The sequence below is a fragment of the Haemaphysalis longicornis genome, unplaced genomic scaffold (genome assembly GCF_048455015.1).
Source record: "Haemaphysalis longicornis isolate Haplotype H1 unplaced genomic scaffold, Haemaphysalis longicornis Haplotype H1 scaffold_2, whole genome shotgun sequence".
In the NCBI taxonomy this organism is placed as follows: domain Eukaryota; kingdom Metazoa; phylum Arthropoda; class Arachnida; order Ixodida; family Ixodidae; genus Haemaphysalis; species Haemaphysalis longicornis.
Genome location: NW_027526295.1, coordinates 5,031,940 through 5,047,099, shown reverse-complemented (window position 1 = coordinate 5,047,099; position 15,160 = coordinate 5,031,940). Strand labels below are relative to the sequence as shown.

The 15,160-nt window shown below is 52.3% G+C and overlaps 1 protein-coding gene across 1 annotated transcript in view; it reads left to right on the top strand.

The window, feature by feature from the left end:
- Window positions 1–3,247: 3,247 nt before the first annotated feature.
- The window catches only part of LOC144166949 (activating molecule in BECN1-regulated autophagy protein 1-like), a 78,037-nt gene continuing 66,124 nt past the window's right edge, over window positions 3,248–15,160 (top strand). Inside the window, exons 1-3 of the mRNA XM_077696384.1 lie at window positions 3,248–3,326; window positions 4,346–4,731; window positions 8,257–8,484. Coding sequence (XP_077552510.1) covers window positions 3,248–3,326; window positions 4,346–4,731; window positions 8,257–8,484 — 693 coding nt within the window. The remainder of the gene's footprint in view (window positions 3,327–4,345; window positions 4,732–8,256; window positions 8,485–15,160) is intronic.

Here is a 15,160-nt window from a genome sequence, read left to right as displayed (position 1 = left end):
ATCAGAGCACATAATTCCCTAGGGAGCTCTTCCCGCATAGGTGCCAGAGATCGCCTTTTCTGGAGGTTCTTGATGCCATCAAAAGCATGCCTTTTTAGCAAGGAACAGCCTACATGCCAGAGTATAGGACACAATACTCACTCGCACTTTGACACAGCTCTGCAGTACTCTTTCCATCAGTGGAGTGGGCACAAGCCCTTATGGTAATGGCTTTATTACAGGGTGAAGTTGCCTTCCCAGAAGATATTCGAAGACGCTAGTGTGAACATTCACAGAAGCATCCAAACTTCACTACACATCCATAACACACCTATGCGCCCCCCAAACGCTCATTCCGCAGGCCTCTGGCGCTCTACGCAGCCCCACTGTGATGGGACGAGACTTAAAGGAGCCATGAAGAGAAAATACAACTTCGTTTAATTTGAAAGAACTAGGATTCAGTATCTCACTCAGCTCCATTACAGCCGCAAAATATGATTTTTAACGAAAAAGAAGCAAAAAGTATTTAAAAACTTTCAAATTTTGCGCCACAGTGACGTGTTATGAGCAAGAATGACGTCATACGGGCCAACAATAAAACATAATTTTGAGTGCGTTAACTGCACGTTAGCATTCAAGTGATGCGGTCAAATGGAACTAGAGGCCCCATTACAGACGTCCAGTCAAGTGTCGTCGCGACAGGTCAGTTAGGCGGCCGCCAATCGCACAAACAAGGTACCGTGACGTCAGAGAAAAGTTGCGGGAAATTGGCTAGGGGGTCGCGACTGCTTCACACGTTTTCTTTAATATCTCCGTTATTTGTTCGAAGATTGCGATGATATTGGTATTATTCTTATCGGGACTAAGCCGTCTTTCTAATAAACCCAACTTGTATTTTGTCTTCATGGCTCCTTTAAGGCAGGCGCCAGGCCAAGCCTGGGGTGCCCCTGAGCACCTCGTGAAGCAAAATGGCCGAGTTGGAGTACTCTTCTGACGTCAGTAGGTTCAGAACTGACACATTCACGCCAGACACATAGCATGTCCCTGGTTAACGCAACACTCTAAGACCAGGTACTATCACTACACTTGCACTAGCTTTCCACGTGCGTCCAGTTCCTTTCCCCGCGTACAAACACTTTCCCCGCGTGGGACACCTCGAGTATTCATGGTGACTGTGTCGGCGACACCGCGGACCCCAAACATGAGCTGGAGCCAACCATGGGGGAGTGGGGGTCAAGCTCTGGTGTTCGGGCTCAGGGAGGGAGCAACACTGCTTTATACTATAGCATATGGTATTTTCTACACCCCCTCCCCCCTCCGAAAAGGGGCCACACCCAAGTTTGTTTTCCGTCTCTATCAACCGTTCCTTTCCCAAAGCCAGCTTCCTGATCATTGAACCTGCTGAAAAAGAAAAGTTTGTTGCCTCACTGTCCGTGTGGTTGATCACTAAGTTGGTAGAAGGAATAATCGGAGAGTCCTACAAAGCAAGGAAACAGAGAACTGGAGAACTGCTGGTAGAAGTCAATGCCCAGCAGCAGGCAACAAACTTCCCGAGCCAGACACGCATCTTAGATCTTGACGTCAGGGTCACGCCCCACCGAAGCCTTAAAGGGGCACTGACACAAAAATTTTGTATCTTGTTTTTTTTTTTTTTTTTTTTTTGCAATAAGTAGCTAGTGACCTACTTATCACCTGTAGAAACCTCTACTTCAGCGTGCAACAGTTGTTTAATTAGAGGCATTTTCAATGCGGCCAGTCGCAGTTTTGGTTTCAGTGGGGGCCGCGAAACGATGGATTTTGTGTGAACAAAGCTGACCACCATCGGAGGGATATCACAGAGCAGAGCTGCCGTAGCACTGTCGAATCCGCGTCGCCGGCAGGTTCTGCGAATGCCCCCACGTACTGATCTCGTGAGCCGCTTAATTAAAAAGCGACTGTGGATGTGACGCAGGCGCTGCGAGTGCAAATGCTGCCATGGCTAGAGAACGACGTGTGCCAGACAGTGGGGGACAAAACGCGCGCTGGGAGCAGCCGGCCAGTCTGCCTACAGGTCCGCCTACAGATGTGTTCGGCTTAGCACTGCGGCGGATATTCGAGTGCCGCTCTCGTAAGCGGTGCAGCTGACAATTTTTAATGCAACAGCGGTAACAAGCTATCACTCGAGCTACCTGTGCCGGCCTGCGCCACTTCGCGGCTATGGCCGCCACCTGCACAGCGACCGTGCGGCTCGCTCAGTGGGCTTTTTGTGTCTCCGGCGTGTTTTCGCGCCCAATGTAAATAAAAAGTAATAAAAATAGAGTGCCTGGAATCGCTGTAGAACTTTGGTCGTGGCCAGCCGCCCGATGAGCCGACAAAATCATAGTGCCTTCACCGCCAATGATTGGGTCGTTCGTTCTCGAGAGCAGAAACTTCACCCTCTGATTGGAGCGGCGAGCCGGCGAAAAACGCCGGTAGTGCGGAAGTGGCATACACAAACTCGTGATGTGTTTGGATGTTGTTTATTTACAAAATATCCGGGGGATGTCGATTGCGCGTGGTCCTCTGCTGGCTGCTCGGTTGCGTTTTGCACACTTTAAAATTTGACTTTAAATACGTTCTAGGCTGTATTCGCCGCTGATATTTTTCAGATGATGTATGTGTGTTCCAACATTTTTCGTCTTTTGTCTTCCTCTTCCTGATCTCCCCTCCTGTAGATGGTATTCGTTGAAAAGTTTAGCGGTCAATTTCTTCTCTTGGCAACACTGGAAACGGCCACAGACATGGCCGATGCGCCACGGACATGGACAAGTACCGCCATCCCGCGGAGCCCGACGTAACTAGTGACGGCGCACTCACAGGGTTCCATGGAGGAGAAGAGGGGTGCCTGACCTGGGGGTTGTGTGCACAACGTCGCCTAGCAACAGACGCTTGGCCACAGATATGGCGGCGCACTCGCATGGTTGCCTGCATGCATTCCACACCATTGAATACCGGCCATAGGTTGAAGGGGCACTAAAGGCAACCACCAAGTTGCTTCCAAGCCAGTCTGGCCTTCTCACAGCCATGTGTGGGGTGGAAAGATGCCTCGATTGCTGAGAAACTGCCACTCCAACAACTTTCGCTCGTTTACCTTGCAGCAATTGTGCGACGCAAACAGCGTCGTGCTGAACTGCTATCGAGCGAGGCACTGTGGAGTGGTTTAGAAGCAACCGAATACCACACATCCCCAGCTAGCTGTTCCTTTGTGCTATGGACCGCTCGGCAAAATGGTATCGTGAACCAAGCACCCATGCATAGCTTGCCCCCACAGGCGTGCCTCTTCGCACGGGGAAGTGGCGCCTTTGAGCAGCAGCTAGGGAAGACGTTGGGTGTGCGTACACCTGAAAGGACTGGGTTTTGAAACGTCAGAGCTGGTTAAGCTTTTGCTTGCACCATCTAGCGTTACCAGCGAAAAAATACAGAGAAAAAATACTGAGCACACACGAGCGTGCGCCCCGTGAGGAGTGCGCGACCTCCGACCTTCGAGAACTCTCGGCGTTCGTGGCGTGTGCTGTTCTCCTCGCCACTTCACGTGCATCCGCTCCTGAAGTGGGGAGCACAGACCCCCCCCCCCCGAGTTCGCGAAGCCGGCTGCTGCAAGTTCTAGCGCGTGCTAACACTTTGGGAGAGATGCGAACGCCTGCAGAAAAAATGATCCAGGCTTGCCAGTCGTAGAAGACTTCCAGCTACCAGTTCGGAAATCCACGTGATGTGCAACAGCCGGGTAAATGTGGCTATGCCCACAGCACTGTACAAGAGTGGCACAATTGTCTGGCCGGATATTGCACCGAAATCGGAATGAACTTGTTGGCGTTTGGGGTCATTGCGGGATCTATTGGCTGTACTTTGTTTTTTTTTCCTTGATTTTCAAACATCACACCACAAAATCTTGTAAGTTAAGTTTTTATGAACTTGTGAAACCGTATTGTGAAGATGGTTGTCGAGCAATTTTAACCACGTCCAGTGTTAGACATAGCCAGGGGCGGCAACACCTGCTGTGACGTTTTCGTTCTTGTTTCAGGAGCACTACGCTTGTGCTACTTGTCTTCCCTTGAGCCTTGGCGCTCGCTGAGCGAGAGGCTTTCACTCCACATGTGGTGCTTTGGCCGCACACTGGCTGGCCTTCAGGGGGCCTCTTCGGAAGCTCTCGGATGTCGAGTCTCTCGTGACAAGTGCTTTCTCCAGTCTGGTGTCGGTGCTGTTTTTTTCTCTTGGTGTGGTCCTCGCTGCTCTTGGCCCGCCTTTTGGGGGTTCAGCATTCAGGCTGTTACAGTCCGATGTTCAACTAGAACATAGCATTGCTTTCTGGAGTTGGCTAAGGGGCCGTTAGTCTGACGCTGGCAGTGAGGTGTGGTGACAGGGTCATTCGTGCACTTGTGCAGCACCCGGGTGGCCTCGACGCACGGGGACCACCGGATCCACGTGTGCGAGGTGTCCTCGGGGCGGCTGGCGCACACCCTGGAGGGCCACCCGCGCACCCCGTGGTGCCTGGCCTTCCACCCGACCTGCAACCACATCCTGGCCTCGGGCTGCCTGGCGGGCCAGGTGCGCGTGTGGGACCTGCGCGGCGGCAGCGAGGTGTGGCGCTCGCGCGAGGGCACCGTCATCTCCTCGCTCGCCTTCCACCCGCTCGAGCCCCTGCTGGCCATCGCCACCGCCAACCGGGTGGTGCTCTGGCACTGGCGCCGGGGGGCCGCCCTGGCCACCTGCAAGACGGCCTCGCAGCGTGAGAAGGTGGGCTCGGTGTGCCTTTCGGGCAGCCACGTTTTCTGTGCGCCTCAGGGGAGATGACAAATGACTGGCCCTGTCAAGTCGGATGCGTGTGGGTAAACGACAGTTTTGCTAAAATCAGTAGTCATCTGCCATGACTCGCACCATGCGCAAAATGCAGAAAATGATGTGTTAAGACACCCTTGCTTCGTTGTGATGGTTTCGTGCGAGATGCAATCGCGCGTTTTTATGGTGATGAGTCTTTGAGTTGATGTTACAAGGCAGATCATTTATGTATAGTATGAATAATAAAGGGCCAAGCCCAGAACCCTAGAAAACACCGGAAGGCACACTTGAAACTGATAATTTGGCGCCGTTAAAGTCTACATACTGCAAGCGGTTGCTAAAAAAATGTGAAATCCAGTGACAATTTGCTGTTATTGAAAATGGCTTTTAATTTGCAGATGAGTTTTCCATGAGACACTGTATGAAAAGCTTGCAAAAAGTCTATGAATATTGCATCAGTTTGGTTTCCCAAGTTCATATACAGTAGAATCTCGATGATACGAATCTTGCGGGACTGCGAAGAATATTCGTATCACCCAAAATTCGTATGAACGAATACAGACCAAAAAATTGAGCATTAAAAAATAGTTTTCGTTTATTTCTTTTCTTACTTCCGTGTAAACCCTGTAGACTGCTCGATTGCGGACATGCCGTGATCTTTTTCTAAACCCAGCCGTTTCTCTCAGTTGTGGGAAATGAAGGCCTTGCTTGCTCACCCCTGAGGGTCTGTAGTTCTCCCACATCTCCCCTGTTGGGAACGAGCATCAGGCTGGGGGCACCTTTGCAGTCTTTGATTGACCAGCCTCCATGGCCACGCAGAGCTCGGTCCCCAGCTGTGTCTGAACTGGCCGCCACTGGAATGGGCTCAAGAGGGAGCGCGGAGGAACTCTGCAGCGTTACGTTAGAGGTGGGGCGATGAGGTTGCACGGAATTCCCACAAGGTGTTGGAATCGGCAGCGAATACTGTGAAAGGTGCTGCTTCTGCAAACAAGGGGCATGGGTGCTGGCAGTGTACCGACGACGACCTGGGTCCTGTACAGGACAGTGGGCAGTGGGGATCGCAGAAGGCCGGACGTTCAGAGGGAGAGTAGCCCGGCGTTGAGTCGGCCAGAGTGCACGAGTGCAGAACGAATTTGGGCTTTTAACTGGAGACATGTGCACACTAAATGACAACCCCACGCGGTAATCTGTGTGGGGTTGTCAGTTGTTGAAGAAGCTGAACGTAGGAAGGAGAGAGATGGACTGGGCAAGGTGCAGGTAACTGACAAGGTGGGCCACTGCAAAACGTAGGAGGGGAAAGTTGTCGAGGACACTGGGCACAATTCAGTTGGTGGAGCTGTTGAGTAACAGATGCATTTGTGCCTACAACTTGGCAAGGATTGAGGAAGAGAAGAGGAAGCAAAGGTGTAATGTATGCACTGATAGATGAACAAGGTAACATTATTCACAGCATGGGTAAGGTAATACTAGTAGCAGGGTTATTTTATACCAGGCTATGCGCTAGCAACATACTTGGGATGAATGGCCACGCGAGCGGTTGACCACACAATCGAACCAGCAGGAACTGCAGCAACGACGACAAGAGGAGCCGCACGGTGTTGTGATCGCGAGGGCTTGAATGACGATGGCTGTAAGGCAAGCGGTGGAAGTTACGTGGGGAACGACCCCGGGGGATGCCTGGTCCACCAGTTGCCGACGCTCCGTTCCGGCTGTTGAGCGGCGAGAAACGCATCACGACGGAATGTGAGCGCAATCGCTCCCGGGCATTGCCCTCGGACCTTCCGAACTGCCAGAGTATATTGTGTAGAGTAGACTGTGTTGTGCTTTTTCCCATCGTATCTTATGCTCCCGTCGTGTGCTTGTCCTGCATCTTGTTAAATGCATCTTCAACGTGTTAAGCAGTGTTCGTCTCCCCCTGCATGGTCCTTGGTCCATTTTTCCTGCGGCCACCCCTGTCCAATCGCCACGTGCTCGAAGCGCTGCAAGTACGCGTGTAGGTCGTCGTGTCTTTCATCAAACAGGGGTAGGAGCTTCTGCGGATTCACGACGGGCACATTTGGGTTGATTTCGTTTCCGGCAGTAACGGCGGTGGTGCTTGAAGACGAATCTTCAGCTCCAGGATTGGCATTTCCCTCTTGGCAACTTCGTTGGCTACCTCGGCAGCTTCTCGCCGTCCCTCTTTTTCCTGTTCTGCAGCTTCACGGAGTGCCTCTCTTTCAGCTGCCCGCTGGGTGTCGATCCACTGGCGAAGTTCAGTCATGAGAGACCCAGCTGCGTCCCGATCACCACGAGCTTTTCCACATCCATGATGGAATCTTCAATCACGTGTTTTCACAGCACTCAACTTCTTCCTGCAGATGTCAAGGGTGTGATCCTGGCAGGCTCGCCACTTTTGTTAGCAATGGGCCGAGGAGCACGCAGGCGGAGACGAACGCTGTTTAACACGTTGAAGATGCAGGACAAGCACACGACAGGAGCATAAGACACGATGGGGAAAAGCGCAACACAGTCTACTCTACACGATATACTCTGGCAGTTCGGAAGGTCCGAGGGCAGTGCCCGGGAGCGATTGCGCTCACATTCCGTCGTGATGCGTTTCTCGCCGCTCAACAGCAGGAACGGAGCGTCAGCAACTGGTGGACCAGGCGTCCCCCGGGGTCGTTCCCCACGCAACCGCGCCCTGGTCCGCCGCTTGCCTTACAGCCGTCGTCGTTTGAGCCCTCGCGATCACGACACCACGCGGCTCCTCTTCCTTGTCGTCATTGCTGCAGTTCCTGCTGGTTCGATTGTGCGGTCAACCATTCGCGTGGCCATTCATCACAACCATAATGGAGGGCCTACAAGTCTAGCTTGTGAGTTCCCACTAGTAGCTAGAGAGGAAGTAGAAAAGGCACTCGCAAAGGCAGGAAAAGAGGAAAAGTTGCAGCTGACGATAGGGCAACCGTGGATCCCTTAAAGGAGGAAGGAGATATCGGGCTGGAACTGCTTGCTGTACTATGTATTTTCATTAGGAAACTTTGTCAGATGAATAGAGCACAATCCTGGGAAGAGACTACAGGCGGTGGGATTCGTTATGTTGGCCGGACGGTGCGGCCAAACGGACGCGCTACACCACTCATTGTAGCCCAGACAAAAACGGAACTCTTTGTTCAAGGATGCCTGTCCTCTATGGCATAGTCACGACTGTGTGGCTGTGCTATTCATTCAAGGACACACGTGTCACCTCTTGATGTCTACCTAGAATACCTGAACGGCGGCACCTGGTGCCAGCCCACCACAACACCGCAGGATCCTGCCAGGCTTCGGTGCACGTTTTTGAACGGAGAGTGCCAAGTGCAGTGGTTGGGCCTAGCCTGCCAGGCTGCTTTGTCCCACGATGCTGGCGCAGGGAATGTCAGCGCAGTGTGGCCAACTCAGTTGGCCGATGGTTCGTGTGGATTGGCGGCGGGGTGTCTGATGGTGTGTGTGGCGCCCCCTGCGCAGGTGCGCTTTGTGCAGTTCTGCAGCGGCCCGCGGGGGGACTCGCTGGTGACGGGCATCACCAACGTGGAGGGGGGCCCCTCGGCCTCCCCGCGGGTGCTGGACCCCCTGCTGGGGCCCCAGGTGGGGGCGCTGCGGGTGCCCGCAGCGGACGTGGGCGGCTCGAGCCAGCGGCGCAGCATCCTCACCCGCCTCATGGCCATGTACCAGCACCTCGAGGGGCTCGAGGAGGTGGGTGCTGCAATTGTGGAAAGGCCCGCCGAGCGAGTGCTGGCTGGGGCTGTGCAGAATGGAGCCACCTGTAGTCAGACGGGCAAGTGCACCTTGAGCGACCCCATTGGGTGGTGATTGGTGTTTAGTAAGGAGGGACAGAAAGTATGGCTGCATAAGTCGTAATACTGGCAACACGAATTAGTAAGGTGGGATTAACACAAAATGAGGACGTGTAGTGTGGCCGACAGTAGGATGGGCATACAGTCAGACCCAACTACAGGCGCCTGAATTGTCACCGCGATCAACTCCATTTCCACTGCACTCTGAAAGGCTAATCTTGCTGCTTTGTGCCATCCATTGCAGCAACACTGCAGAAGTGCGCAAAGGACGCAAAACGGCAGTGAATGAGAAAAGCATGGGGACAGCTTGTCTGTCTGAGAAAGCGCAGAGTGGGCCAAAATCATTCTTTTTCGTGGCATGGAGAAGAGGGGGAAAAGGCTTCTGCCGCCCATGAGAAGAAGCTGGGCGAAACCACTTTTACCTTTTCCACAGTGGGGAAAGACCAGCTTGAAGTGGAGCTCCTGCGGCAGCTGACTTTAGGTATACAGTTAAACCTCGATGTAACGAAGTCGGTAAAATTCGTAATTTACTTCGTTACATTGAAATTTCGCTACATTGAAATTCGCGGTTATAATGAAGTGTTCATCCCGTGAAGCGTTTCCTGAAAAAGAAAACGTGGCGCGCATACACGGCCGGCGCACTGTTTCTGTTTCTATCGGTGCTTAATCGTCTACGCGGGCATCAGCGTGATCCGCATGGAGCGTTTTCTTCCCGCAAAAACGCGCCCCGCAAGCCACAGGCGCGCTGACGCAGCCGCGGAGACCACCCGCGCGATGCGGGTAGCACCAGCGACCGATTCTAACCGCTCGCTGAAACGCAACTCGAGGGGCAAACGAGAGGGGTATGCGAGAAAAAAAGCGGATAACGTGGGCGAAATTTTCACTGTAAAACGTCATACACGCCGCTTACGAGAGCGCCCATCAAATATCCTTCGCGGCGGCCTTATCGTCTAGCCAGCCAGCATTCCCGAGCGCTTCGAAGCTCCCGCCGTAGGGTGCGCGCCTCCCCATTGGCGAAACCGTGGCGAAACTGGTCAGGCTCCTCCCACCTCTGCGCGCAGCGCGAGTCACTTCCCGCCGCCGGCACGCAATCGCGGACGCCGGTGTGAAAAAAAAACGCGCGTGCAAGGCTCATAAAGATTCACAAATGCTTGCTGGGACGACGAAACCCAACAAGCATGAGCGAACTCGAACGAAGTGCAAAGCGGCGGCTTGCGGCGGCGGCGGCAACGCCAGTGGCGATTAGGCTTACCACCGCGGAGGATATTTGATGGGCGCTTTCGTAAGTGGCGCGTGTCACGTTTTACAATGAAAATTTCGCCCACGCTATCCCCTTTTTTTCTCGCACGCCCCTCTCATATGCCCCTCGAGTTGCGTTTCAGCGAGAGGTTAGAAGCGGTCGCTGGAGCTACCCGCATCGCGCGGGTGGTCTCCGCGGCTGCGTCAGCGCGCCTATGGCTTGCGGGGCGCGTTTTGCGTTTTTGCAGGGAGAAAACGCTGCGTGCGGTTCACGCTGATGCCGATTAAGCAGTAGACGATTAAGCTCCGACAGAAACAGTGCGCCAGCCGTGTATGTACGCCACCCAGTTTGTAGGCAAGGGACTTAATCAAAGACTCCGTGGCTGGCTGCATCCGCGACATTGGGCGACCCGTGTCGCCGTTCGCGTTTTATTGGGACCCCATTTCGGCGCTTGCGTCTCCCAAAATCTACTTCTACAACTTAAAGGGACACTGAAGTGAATTTGTCAAGCTCCCGTTTTTACTTGCACTGTGTAGACTGGCTCAAATTAACACACTATTCATCGTTTATCTGGTTGACAAATCGGTAATTATTTTACAAAGCGCGAAAGAAGAAAAACTACCATGCGCGGTTTGCGGCGGCCGCACCAACTAATGGCTGTGACGTCAGGAGGGGGGGGCACCGTGATTGGGCGATGCCCAAGGTTAGCAATCAAACAAGTTTCGGTTTCGGTTTCGGTTCTGTAAAACAACATGCTTGACATCCGATGGCGTTGTTGGATGGCCATTCTCGATATCTCAGTAATCGCCGTACCGCGCTTCTGCCATGTTGTCGGCTGTCAAATGTCTAAGATAAACCTCCCAGGGCGGCTTGGAATCGTAGAAATCACTAGACGAGGCCTACGCAGTGGATGAACGCCCTCCGCGTCACCGCAGACTCTCAAATGCCATGCGCTTTTCCCGCATATTCAGAGCTTGCCTCACTCATGTCTGTTCGTAAAAAGCTAGTTCGCACCAGGCCAAGGGTGTGCTGATTGAGGCCTGGGCCCACTGCCCGCAAGCAGTCGGTGCTTGTGGCAACAGCACGCCAACGAGAACTCGCTAGCGCGTCATTGCCAGTATGCGCGCGTTCTGCGATCTCGCTCGTGGAGCAGTGAACGTTACGGCCCAAAAAGGGTGAACTCAGTCCAGAAAACATCGGCCGCATACGAAAAAAAAAAAAAAAAAAAAAAACATGTACTCTCGGGGATTCGAACGTGCGACTTTCAAAACGGTAATCCAGCGCCTCAAACCACTAGGCCATGAACGGGCACTGACCGGGCTGGATATATAAGGTCTATAATGTATAATCAGTTTACACTTTTGTTTATTTTAAGCATTTCAAGTACTTTATGTGACTATTTGTTGTATAGCGCTCCTGCAGTAAGCGTCCCCCAAACTTCCACAATATCTCACGTCTAGCAATTGCATTTTTTTGACGGAAAAGCGTTCGCAGATGTGCGGTCGTGCTGCTGACCGCTGTGCTTGTTTACCCAGCGCAAAAAATGCTTCCTGCTCCCTAGTTTTGCGCTGTACGGTAAAAGTTTCAGTTGATTTTATTTTCATAGTACCTATATTGACTTCGCTGACTCTTCTCCCGCCTGCAATTGGCCTTAGATTTTCCTACTAGCGTAAAGTCAGCGACGCGTCGCATGTGCACTTGTGCAGCGCTTGTGTGGAGCGACCCGGACACTGAGTTTGACACAGTGTACAAACTAACAAAGTAAAGAAAGGCACATTCTTTTATTCACAAAGGTGTTGTGGCTTAGTTTAAATTGAGCGAGCGAATAGCGACGACCCGTCGGCGGCCGGCGGACGAAACGCTGGGCCGACTGACTCGATCGGTAGGTCGGCTCGGCGAACCGTGCAGTAGCGCAGCCATTTTCCAGCTCATCTCCTGCTGACGTCACACGAAAACGCCACAGAAAATGGGCGAGCGTAAAGAGAGGAGGACAGCATTTTCGAATTGATTTTTCTACTAAATAAATTCGCGTAAACGAGGCCAGAGTGGTCGAAACAAGGCCTACGGACTCCGAACTACAGTTTGCGCTAGTAATCCCGCAATGTTTACAAATCACTTCAGTGTCCCTTTAAATATCGTGCCTCGTTTTCCATGAAACTTCGTTACATTGAAATTCCGGCAAACGGGACTTCGTTACACAGAGGGTGAAAATACATGGTGTGCATACGCTTGAAGTTACAAAAAATTCCGTGGTTCGTTACATCGAGGGTTTCGTTACATTGAAGTTCGTTACATCGAGGTTTAACTGTATCATGATTCGCTGCCATTCCTGTTTGATGTAAGCACAGTTTTTGCTATATAGGGTCACTGTGTGCATTCCATGTTCAGAAATAATTCAATTCACAGGATAATGCAATATGCAGTAATCCCTCGTTAACTTGAAGTGCGAGATTTTGGCGCACGTTAAAGATCCCCAAGTGGTAAAAATTAATCCGGAGCTCTCCACTACGGTGCGCCTCATCGCCTGCATTGCGTCGGCGCGTTAAACCCTACAATCACTCAATCAACTCGAGTCGTACAATCCGGTGAAAATTGTGAGATAGGCAGAGTTTCGAGTAAAGTGAAATGCTGAAAATTTGTGGCCAGGTCACAGAAATTAGGGCTAGTGCTGGCAACAAGCTCCATGGCACAGGGGAACTTTTGTGATAAAGGCAAAAAAGTTTGCATTTCGGAAGGAATAACTGCGTGATATTCACCTGTTTTGCGTTCGCACCTGGTCCCAGAAAAGCGTTGTCAAGCTGATCAGTGCATCGCCTCAAGTGTTGATCACCACCGCTACATCCTGCCTTGTTGCGAAGCAGGTGCAGCAGCATCTCTGTCCTCGAGGCTCCTTGTCGTCCGCGTGATCAGCTGCGTTGTCCACAGATGTCTTCCATGACGTAGGACAGCGTTCCACTAACATCGGCCTCGTGCAGTGCTACTCCGAGTAAATTTGCTGTTCAGGAAGGTAAGCATTTGGACGGGGGCTTCATCAGCTGCCTGCAGTGGGCTTTGCCTCGTGTCCTCCTGTGCCGAAATTTCGGGGTGTCCACGGCTTCCCGCAAAAGCCTCTCAAGATCAGGAAGGCCTACGGGAGGTAAACGCAAGGCGAGAAGAGTTTTAGACTCGACTGGTATTTGTCCTTGTGGCTTTGACTGAGCACCCTCGGCGCAATCTAGAAGAATGAGCTCCTGGGCAGCTGCTTACGAAGAGAGCCACTTGATACTGCTTCTGCATGCCAGTGACGACTTTGGAAGTCCCGATTAGTGCAAAGAAGCCACGATGGGAGCGTTCTGAAGTGCAAGGAAGGGTGGGCACAGCGAGGCCCCCCCCCCAGTGGGATTGCTGCACTTGCTCATGTGCAGATGTGGACGGCTTCAGCTGTGACAGGAAGCGCGCTGTCTTCTTGTTTATTATTCTCCCCGACACTCAAGAGGAGGAGCATAATTGGCCGGCTCGGTCGTTCTCCACCTGTGGAGCTAAATAGGAAAACTTCAATGCAGCAAAGACTCGCCACAGTGTGGCGGGGGTGGAGAAATTGGTGGTGGCAAAAGGGGGACCGCCGGCCATTGAGGGGTGGAGGTGATGAAAACCTAAAAGGTGGCGTCGACGGTTTCTTCGCCGGCAATAAGTAGTACAGGCCTTCCATGCCCAAACAGCGCTGCATTAAAGCTTTACGGCTCGCAGGTGGGTGGGTGTGGCTCCCTGATGCCAGGAGATAATTCTTGAAGAGGCCCAAGGTATGGCTGGCTTCCCTGGCGTCGGCGGCAACTCGGGCCAGGCTCATTGGTTCAGAAGCCGGGACAACTGGGTAGTGATCGCAGCAGCCCGTTTATTAGATGCGAACGCATCTCATTCACTCGCCTCGTCCCTGCATCCATCCGGCGTTGTTGCGGCGTCCACCCCTCCCCCATTCTCCTCGCCGCGTGAGCTGCGCTCTCCACCGCTCACCCCCTCTCCTCTCCGATAGCAAACACTCTCTCGCGAGGGGCATTGGATTGGCTTGGATTGGATTTGGATTGGATTAAAGTGGATTGTGTTTGATTGTGTTCCAGCGCCGTTCCTCCTCCGCTGTCCAACGCTGCAACGTGAACCCCCTATGCGTCGCATCTACACAGGGGTTCCTGCGAGGGGAGGTGGGAGTTTTTTAGTTTGTGATGAGCATATGCAAATGTTGGTTACGTAACTGCTGATTATCACACCCTCGCCAGTCCAAAGCGATAAACTGGGATGTCTTCCGGAAAGCAGAACGACAAGAGGGTCCCGGTAACCCGACAGCTCCTTAGATCAGCACAGGAGGCTACTCGACATCTGATGGTAGACAAATCAGCTCCTACCACGGTTAAGCACTTGCCGAACGTGTGGACCACACGGGAGAGCCTTCACAAGGCCTACCTGGCCCATGGCCGGCAATACAGGGATCTCCTCCGAGGGCGCAACAAAACCGCTCAGGCCTGCTAATTCGCCAAGCAGCTCACCCGCTCGAGGTGGTTGAAATACTGCGAAACCTCCGGCAAGCACACAGCGCTCGCAAGTTATGGCAAACCCACCAAGCCATGTCTGGCAAGCGCAAGACATAGAACTCAGCACTGAACATGCAAATGACCATCATGCCAGAGGCATTCAAGGAGGCCGCTGCTAAGGCGTCCTTTTCACAACTCTGTCTAGACTTTGGACGCTATATGCACGTGTCTAGCCCTCCTTACCGGGGGATGCATTCATAGGCGGCGGCCGCCACAACCATGTACTTTCGCCGCACTTTCTAACGATCTGCTTCGTTATGAGTTTACCTAATTAACAAGTGCGTCTTGTGCACCGGTGCGTCTTATACACCGGTGGGACTTGTATACGTTTTTTTTTTTTTTTCGGAAGAACTGTCATTTTGAGGGGGGTGTGACTTATACAAAGGTGCGACCTATAGACCGGAAAATACGGTACCTACGTGTTTTTACGAAAATGGTAAGCCTCTGACAGCGCTTTTCTTAGCAACTTTATTGTATGAAATTTCAACTTTTAAAAATGTTCCAATTTTTTCTGCATATTGAACCCTCCCCCCGAATTCATGCCGAATTTTCTAAAAAAAAAGTGGGTTCATTACGGGAGTAAATATGGTAATGTTACAGTCATCAGTAGGTATGAGCTCTCATTGGAAATGACCTGTCTTCTCTAAAACAACCGCGTAGCCATTCCCAGGTCGTTGCAGAAAATTGTTCTATACCTACTGCACGTAACCACACTAAAAGTAAAATGCCTGAAAACGATGAACATTCTAAAGGTACTATCTCATCCGCCCTGG